Genomic DNA, 9,008 nt, shown 5'->3' on the forward strand with positions numbered 1-9,008 from the left:
TCACATGGCAGCCTGGTTTAGAAGCTAGGAGACCATGGGATCCAGAGGAATCTGATCTAAGATTGCCTTTGCAATGGAAGCAGAGTGCAATGGTCGAAGGATGTTTTTTGTGACTAGAACTCTGTGTCCAGTAAACTACCACTTGGCTCGTTGCTGTTTGTTGTGCACCTTAATGATTTAATCATGAATGTAGGAGGTACAATCAATCATTGAATTCACAGATGACATGAAAATTGGTTGTGTGGTAAATAGCAAAGAGGATACTCTCAGACTACATCAACGTAGGCTGGCTGGTGAGACAGGCTGAATAGTGGCAAACGAGATTAATCCTCAAAAGTATGAGGAGGTGCATTTTGGGAGCATGAACAAGGCAAGGGAGTATACATGCAATGGTAGGAGCCAAAGAAGTAGAGGATGAGAGAGATCTTGGTGTGTGTGTCCATAGCTCCTTGGAGAAAACATTACAGGTAGATAAGGTGGGGTGAGACAGCATATGGGATACATGCTTTCATTAGTTAAGGCACTGAATATAAAAGCAAGGATGCTATGATGGAGCTGCATACAAATTAATTAGGCCAGTGGAACTTAACAATTTCAGTATTCGGGCTTATTTTAATGAGACAAACAATTCCACAATACACACTTTTTCCAACTGATTTGATTGCTCATAAACATTACATTTGTTTGCATTTACTATGGCTACTGCCTTACCAGAGGTGTCTTCATTAGAAAGCTCAATTCAGTTATTTTAACATGCATTGGTTTTAAGCTACTCATCTAGGTTTCCTCAATTAATCCACACTTGTCTAACTATGTCCCAGATCATCCTGAAGTTTTCACAATGTTTATCTCACTGGCCTGTCACTATTGAGTTTATTCTTACACATTTTTGAACAGATTTACGATTGCCTAGGCTTCTGACACCTACTTGAAAAAGGGAATTGTATGAACACTTCAATGCAAAAAAAGACACAAAGACATTTTGCAGGGCTGTAGGAGGAAAGGCATTAAATTTTTAACAGCTAAATAGCTCTATTCAGGCACCTCTTCAGCCTCAAGGGCTAAAATAGGTGAATGTTCTTATAGCCCACCTCATGACCTTCTCCACACTGGCAATTACTGAGGTTCCAGAGTAAATCTTAGTATCATTTCTGGGCAACAACTTTTCTACTTATCTCAGCCAGAGGCACTTAGACTCAACCAGATGAATTTGCAATGGGAGCTCTAAGAATAAAGAGAAATACAGCACAGAAACAGGCCCTTTGGCCCTCCAAGCCTGTGCTGACACATTTTGCCGAAGGGTCCACGCTCTAGAACAATTTGTGAATCAAACAGTCAACGTTTTATTTCTGTTTCTTGGGCTTAACAATGAAAGTGTTGTTTTTGAGAAAAGTTTCATATGTTTCAGTGATTCTCACATTGTACTGCTTGAAGAACCCACTTTCAAATGTAATCACGAACTCCAATATAAATTGTAGTTATAACTCCAATCTGAGCAGGTTACAGACGTGTTGAATAATGCTTTTAATTAAAGAGTCATTTACATTTTAGTGATTTAAGGATCATTCCAGAAATGTACACAGTGATGAGACAAAACTAAATCAGGGATAAATGACAACTGTGATTTCACTTATATTCTAGTGTATGCAAATTGAGCTGCCTTTAAAGTGGTTAGACATTATCTGTTAAATGCATCAATACCCAGTTGATATATCACTTTCAAACCAGACAGGTTGTCAAATAATTATTCACAGCAGTCTCACCCCATCTGAGTGTTTAAGTAGTCTCAAGGTACGTTCCTCAAGCTGCCGTGGGCAAACGAATTTTCTTCCAATTTTATGACAGAGCACCTAAGCGAATGTGACATTTAATCATTGAAGAATTTCGTGTTATTTCACCATGGCAAGTGCTTGAATTAAGAAAAGTTGACAGCATTTTCGTGATTACCAGAAACAAACCATCGAGACATTAACTGAAACAGAAAATGATGGAAAACTCAGTTAAACGATAGGATCAGAAGAGTTACTCAACTGCAGAAGAACTTCATTTCAGACTCGAAAAGTTAACTCTGTCTCTCTCTCTCCACAAATGCTGAACTTACTGAGTTTCTCCAACCTTCTCTGTGTGCATTTCAGAGTTTCAGCATCCGTAGTACTTTGCTTTCATAAGAACAGTACTTGCGTATAGCTAGAGCCCAAACTGAAAACAGCGCAGCTTGTCTTCCACCATCCCCGCGACTGAAAGTGAATCCTATTCTACCGCTGAAAACCATGAAACAAGTATCCCCAACACCGTGAAGAAAATGAAAATTCGGCAGGTTAGAGAATGGAAATCTTCATAGTTGTTTACCCAGGATTAACACTAATTGCTAGTAATATAAGCTTTGATGCTGGTTATTTTTCCATCACTTCCACTCCCCACACACACTCTCTCACTTGCCCCAGTGATATGATCTCGTGTCTGCGCGGATATACTCCACTGACGCTGCAGCGAAATGATTTGGTGCCCCCTGGAAAGATTCCACTGAGCCCAGTCTGAGAACCACTGACTGATTCATCTCCAACACCTTCCGCCTGTGGAGCAACATTACAGGCTGAAGGTTCCTGTGTTCCTGCAGCTCACAGTTCATTCTACCCAGTAAAGTCCATCTCTACAATTAAGCTTCTGTTTGATTTTTCTCTCCCCCTCCTTCTTTCCCCCAGCTCTACAGAGCTCCTTGTTGACCTTTCGGCTCCCAGTTCCGATACAGAGTTTATTCCTTAAATGCTAACCTGCCTCCCTCTCCACCTGTGACTGAGACCGACCCCCATCAGTTTACAGATGGCAGGAGGCGGGGGGAGGGGCGGGTGAAATTATGGGATGGATCTGTCAGTAACCCTTAATCCCGCAAATTGTCAGCGGGGCGGAGTTTTTCCCATCAATATTCAGTCCCGGACTGAAGATAGGAAAGATCCTCTCAGTGAAAGTGTGGGTGAAAGTGTGAAGATGGGACATGTTGTCCGCGTTGTAAAATGACACCTGTCCACCCTCATAGTCCAGGAAAACACCGATCTTCCGGGGATTCACATTCTGGATGAATGGTGTTGGTGAAGGGGAGGTAGCGGCAAAGTAGCCACTCCCTGGAATCAGTCCCACAGTCCAGTTTCCGGACTCAGGGTTCAGGATATTTACTCTTTTCCTGTCCAAAGACTCTCGGGCCACTCCCAAACCCCATTCCGTCTTCCTCCCCACCTCCACCTCCCAGTAATGTCTCCCTGATGTAAATCCTTGTGATCCAAGGACAAAGGGCAAGGGATCAAATCTCTCGGCGGAGTCAGAGAGCGGCTGCCGTTTGTCTCCGAGTCTCACACTGGTCCGGTCCTCAGACAGGATGAGCCAGGGATTCGCTGTGTTCGGATCAAGAGTCAGAGAGGCTGGAGCTGGGGGAGAGATCAAATAACACCGTCAGAGAGAGGGAGGGAGGGAGGAATCGGAGAACGCGTGATGTGGGGGAGAGGTCCAAAAGGTTGAGCAGGGCAGGAGAGAACATAAACATATGCGTGGGAGGACCGGAAGAAAGAGCTGTCATTGGGAGTAGAGCGAGTGGGAAAAGGGAAATGAAGAGATAAAGTAGGAGCAGGCAGAGAGTATATGAGAAGAAAAGAGAGGCAAAGAAATGATCGGGGTCGTTTAAGGATCTGCGACTTGAATGCTGTATCGAAGTGTGGAGGCGAGTGAATCGATGATGGAATAGCAGCTAGAGTGCTGGAAAGAAAGATTGCTGGAGGGGGAGTTTCAGAGATTGGGGAATGAAAAGGGAGAATTATGTGGGAGGAAACTGAGGTAATGAGATTATGGGAAGCGGGGGTGAAGGGGCGATCGGAAATTGACAAGTAGACATGAGAGATTTGAGGGTATGGGAAGGCAGCGCGGATGGGGCCTTTGGTGTTAGGGTTTTCAGTTACCAAGGCGCCAAGCTCTGAAATTCCCTCCCTCCAGCTCTCTATCACTCCACAACACATTCTTCCCTTACGAAACTCCTTTAAAACCTAATGCTTCCATGAAGATTTTGGTCACTTGAAGTTCTTGTGGGGCTGCATCGAATTATCGAATAATTGATTTTGGGAAGTATATTTTGTGAGGAGATTATCACATTATAGGTGTTATAGATTATAAATTACAGAGCTATAGTATTAGAGTTGTACAATAGGGAAACAGACCTTCAGTCCAACTCATCTATGCTGACCAGATATCCTAAATCAGTTAAAACCCATTTGCCAGCATTTGGCCTGTATCCCTCTAAACCCTTCCTATTCATACACCCACTCAGAAGCCTTTAAAATGTTGTAATTGTACCAGCCTCTACCACTTCCTGTAGCAGCTGATTCCGTAGATGTTACACCTTCTGCGCGAAAAAGTTGCCCCTTAGATCCCTTTTAAATGTTTCCACTCTCACTTTAAACCTATGCCCTCTAGGTTGGATTCCCTGCCCTGGAAAAAAAACCTTAGCTGTTCACCCTATTCATGCACCTCATGATTTATAAACCTCTAATATAAGGTCTCCCTTCAGCCTCCGACGTCCCAGAGAAAATAGCCCCAGCCTATTCAGCCTCTCCCTATAGCTCAAACCCTCCAGTCCCGGGGCCAACCCTGTAAATATTTTCTGAACCCTTTCAAGTTTAACAACATCTTACCTATAGCACAGATACCAGAATTGAACGCAGTATTCCAAAAGTGGCCTAACCAATATCCTATACAATTGCAACATGACCTCCTAACTTCTATACTCAATGCACTGACCAATAAAAGCAAGTATACCAAACACTTTCTTCACTGTCTGTCTGTGACTGCACCTTCAAGAAACTATGAACATGCACCCCCAAGGTGTCTTTGTTCAGCAAAACTCCCCAGGGCCCTACTATTAAATGTTTAAGTCCTGACCTGATTTGCCTTAAGAAAGTGCAACACCTCTCATTTATCTAAATTAAACTGCATCCGCCACTCCTCAGCCCATCAGACCATCTGATCAAGGTACCATTGTACTCTGAGATAACCTTCTTCACTCTCTACTACAAGTTGTTGAAAAGGGAGGGATAATAGGGATTAGTGGAGTGTGATGTATGAGAGAGTAAAGGAAAGGGAAGTAGTAAGAGATACAAAAAAAAGAGAGCTCAGAGGAAAAGCGTGTGAAAAAGAGGGAAGAGACCAGTGGGAAGAGAATTTGTGTATGACAGAGGGAGGGTTTAGCAGACAGGAAAGGGGAGAGATGGAGAGATGTGAGGTGATAGGGTGAGGGGAGAGAGAGCAAGATTGGGAGAAGAGAAGGCAGCATGCAGGATTGGATTGGATTGGACAAAGAAAGTAGGGAGTGAGTGAGGAAGAGACTATTGTGCAGAAAAGAGACAGCAGGATGGAATGAGTACTAGAAATTACAGGAATTTGAGATAGGAAAAGTGGAGAGGGTGGAAGGGTGAGTTGAAACGTGGGAAGGGCAGGGCTGAGAGAGCAAGTGCCCGACAGGAAGAGAGATACAATGAGGAGGAAAAATAGAGAATAGTAGGAGGCTAAAGATAGAGGGAGAGCAAATGGAGGGTTTCACAAAAAAGGTCATATTTGTCTCAGTGTTAAAATCTATTTCTCTCCAAAGATGCTGCCAGATATGTTGATTTTTTTTCAGCACTTTCTGTTTTTAGGATAGAAGGTGCATCCAGTAGAGGTGACAATCTCAATTTGCTGCAGCAAATCTGGAGATCTCCAAAAGACTGTTAGAATTCAGCTCATAAGAAGGGCAATTTCCATTCACAGCATAAATTAGTAGCATTGTAAACTCAGGGGAGCAGCAGTGTGGTGAAACTAACTTCTGAAGTTCAATTTGTACCAGATTCGTTTAAAGTTGAAGTTATTGAGGGGAAAATATCCAAGGAATAGTGCAGGTGAAATTGCAAACTGATGATAATGCAAACCATGTGGAACTGCATTGAGCAACTAATATAGAATGTGCTAAATGCTCATCCAGGCAAGTCAAGAGTATGCCTTCAAACTTCTGACTTGTGGAGTGTGGGCATGCATTGGGGACTCAGGAGGTGAGTTACTTGCCACATAATTCCCAGCCTCTGACCTGCTGTTCTGGCCACAGTATTTACATTTTAGTTTAGTTTCTGGTCCTGGCAACACCCATGTTATATATAGTGGACCATTCCTTTTCTTTCCAGTGTGTCTATGCAGTTTTATCATCTCAATATCTTTTAACCTAGAATGCTCATACCTACGAGTCCTCTCTTATCAAGAATGATGTCGCAACTTCTTGATCAAGCTGCTTAACCTCAACAAACAGAATAGATGGTTTTTAACAAATATCTTCAATATCGCTGTGTGTTCCTAATATTGCACTAATAAAACTTAGCCAGTACTCCACTGGAAATTTAATTTCACATTCTGATCTCAGTGCTCTGTTCCTCCAGTTCTACAGATCTTTTTGCTGCTTTAACAAAAAAAATCCAATAGCTTCACCCAGTGAAAGTCACAGAAAGCAAAATATGAGAACGGAGAGGCGCCCGAGGATCTGAGCAATCATCTGATCATATAATATGGGACCTTGGGTCGCCTTTTGTCAAAATCAAGCAAAATATCGAGTTTTACCCGGGTTAATGTCGCGATTCAGCTCTCTCCACGTTATGTACTGCAAGGGTCCTTTGAATTTTCCAATAGATAGGACGGCATCCGCTGTTGAGAGTAGGTGACACTCGTCTTTGATCCTGTGCGTATTAAGCAATCCATGTTAAAAATTTGGCTTTGACAGAAATTTTCAAAAATAATGTAAAATCCTCAAACATCCCCAAACAATCTTGAATGTAAATATGTTTAAGCATGAAGTAAATCAATAGCAACATATTTCAGAGTGAATTTAGCAAACTGCAGAATTTCACTAAAGATCAATGTCTTACCTTTTGTTCAGACGAGTTTCATGCTGAAAGAAATGAATCACAGATAGTTAGTTTGATGGTAACACTTTTCAGGAGGAGACAAACAGGCTGGTGGAATGAGCAGACACAACCCGGAAGTATAAATTTCGGAAGGAAGATTGAGGAGAGGATAAGATAAACTGGAACTCAACATCAGTCCCGCTCACAGACACAAAGACGTTCACACTCCCGATGTACCAGACACACCTACACACTCTCCACATGGAACTGTAACTAGATTACAATGGGAGTTCCCGGAGATAATTAAACTTGGGGAACACGGAATTTATGACAAAGTACTAAGGTTTAAATAATTCATTCCCGGGATTCTCCACAGAAAGTGGAAACCAATCATTCATTTGCCAACAAACTGCACAGTCGACATTTTAGTTCTGTTTCTACTTTTCGTGAAAGCGCATGTGCACAGTTCACCGTGATTGTGTAAGTTTTACTGAAATCACCTGCAATATAGACCCTCACCTTCAGAAGTATCAGCTCATCTGTTTGCTCCATCTGTTTCTGCAACTTTGAGAGTTTCTCCTCAATAGAATTTAAATTCTCCCGAATCTCTCGAAGGTTTTTCTCCATTGGCTCTAGAATCCTCTTCTCTTCTTCCCTGAGATCTCGGAGTAAACGCTGCTCTTTCTCATCGAGAATCTGGTGCATTTTAACGAACTCGGATATGATGTGGGTCTGCAGACTGCTCGCCTGTTCCTACCAAATGAAACGTGAAACATCATTAATGTCCTGCGATAAAGGGAACAAAACTAACCGAGATCCCAGAAATTCAGCACGGGGAGATCTCACCCTCACTTCGGAAACCTTCCGCTTCTGGTTCAGTTCCATTTGTTGAGCCGCCGATTTCTTCTCTGTGAGAGAATCTAAGGAAGATTTCAGCTGATCCTCGGAGTGACAAAAAAAACCAAAACGGATGTTAGACCGTGAAAATGTGATAAACATATAATCTTACAAATGTTTTCCCTTTTACCTTATAGTATTTAACAGCTTCCTTAATTTGAATGAAGCGGTGCTCTCTGTGTTCCGGCGCAGTGACACAATTCACACAGATCAATTTCTCGTCGGTTTCACAGAACAGCTTCAGGTCTTCTTGGTGTTTCTCACAGTGAAGTTTACTTCCCTGCTCTTTGGGTATCTCGTTTGATTTTCGAGCTTTCTCGGCCAGATTCGCTAAGGCCCGATTTACCCTGAGGTTTCTTTCCGGAAACTCCTCTCTACATTCCGGGCAGGACTCAATCTCCTTCTTTTCCCAAATCTGGGTGATACAGGAGCGGCAGAAGTTGTGTCCACAATCCAGTATTACGGGATCCGTGAAGAAATCCAGACAAATGGAACAAACTGCCTCCTCGGTCCAACTCTTAGTCTGCTGTCTGGAAGCCATGTTCACACTGTAATTCAAACCGATTTTATTTTGGATTCCTTCAGCTTCCGATGACTTTTCGCGGGGATTCTCAGAGAAATATTTATGCGCTCTAGACCTTCACGCGGGTTAATAGCATGAAAGATAAACAGATTTAGAGCAGGACGGGCTGTGGTTGTGGTCGGATAATAAAACTCTGTCGGGTGTGGTTAAAGCTCTAGGGAAAATCACCAATGGAGATGGGCGGAGGTGGAGATTCCAAGCACTTTTGTCCTGTCTGAACTTGCCGCAGATCAAGTTCTCACGGTGCAGCACTAGGCGTATAGCCGAATTGCGTGAACAATCATCAGGCTTGCTACGGAGATTTTTCAGCAATTTCACAGATAACATAACGGTTGTATTTAGGGAGTATATTCCTGGGAATACGTCAACGGAAGTACGGATAACAGGTGTGGAGCTGGAGGAACACAGCAGGCCAGGCAGCATCAGAGGAGCCGGAAAGCTGACGTTTCCGGTCGGGACCCTTCTTCAGAAATGGGGGAGGGGAAGGGGGCTCTGAAATAAATAGAAAGGGAGGCAGTGACAGCAGGTAGATAGTGGAGCGGATAGGTGGGAGCGAGCAGTTTCAGGGCCGAAGAGATTACCAGAAGGTTGCAGTGGGAGAGAGATCCACTGAGGTCTTTCCAGAG

General features: G+C 43.1%; 1 protein-coding gene across 3 annotated transcripts; it reads right to left on the bottom strand.

Annotated features, from left to right (window-relative positions):
- Window positions 1-592: 592 nt before the first annotated feature.
- Window positions 593-8,790, bottom strand: LOC109919544 (zinc-binding protein A33-like). 3 transcript variants are annotated; one of them, XM_048616565.1, is made up of 6 exons: window positions 7,930-8,790; window positions 7,755-7,844; window positions 7,422-7,655; window positions 6,924-6,946; window positions 6,619-6,734; window positions 593-3,419 (listed from the first exon to the last, which is right to left on the bottom strand). In XM_048616565.1, exons 1-6 carry the CDS (start codon window positions 8,338-8,340, stop codon window positions 2,869-2,871), a joined length of 1,425 nt encoding a protein of 474 aa, XP_048472522.1. In that variant the 5' UTR covers window positions 8,341-8,790; the 3' UTR covers window positions 593-2,868. The 3 variants fall into 3 exon arrangements, with proteins under 3 accessions (XP_048472522.1, XP_048472521.1, XP_048472520.1); XM_048616564.1 differs by having other exon boundaries at window positions 7,749-7,838; window positions 7,930-8,789; XM_048616563.1 differs by having other exon boundaries at window positions 7,749-7,844; window positions 7,930-8,787.
- Window positions 8,791-9,008: the final 218 nt, after the last annotated feature.

This window comes from Rhincodon typus, chromosome 35 (assembly GCF_021869965.1).
Source record: "Rhincodon typus isolate 14 chromosome 35, sRhiTyp1.1, whole genome shotgun sequence".
Classification (NCBI taxonomy): Eukaryota; Metazoa; Chordata; class Chondrichthyes; order Orectolobiformes; family Rhincodontidae; genus Rhincodon; species Rhincodon typus.

What these genes read in the sequence shown, in the direction of transcription:
- LOC109919544 (XM_048616563.1), bottom strand. Translation starts at nt 8,340, where the DNA reads ATGGCTTCCAGACAGCAGACTAAGAGTTGGACCGAGGAGGCAGTTTGT. An exon ending in AAGCTGTTAAATACTATAAG is followed by an intron (nt 7,845 to 7,929) that starts GTAAAAGGGAAA and finishes TGTCACTCCGAG; the next exon opens with GATCAGCTGAAATCTTCCTT. An exon ending in GAATCGCGACATTAACCCGG is followed by an intron (nt 3,420 to 6,618) that starts GTAAAACTCGAT and finishes TCTCTCCCCCAG; the next exon opens with CTCCAGCCTCTCTGACTCTT.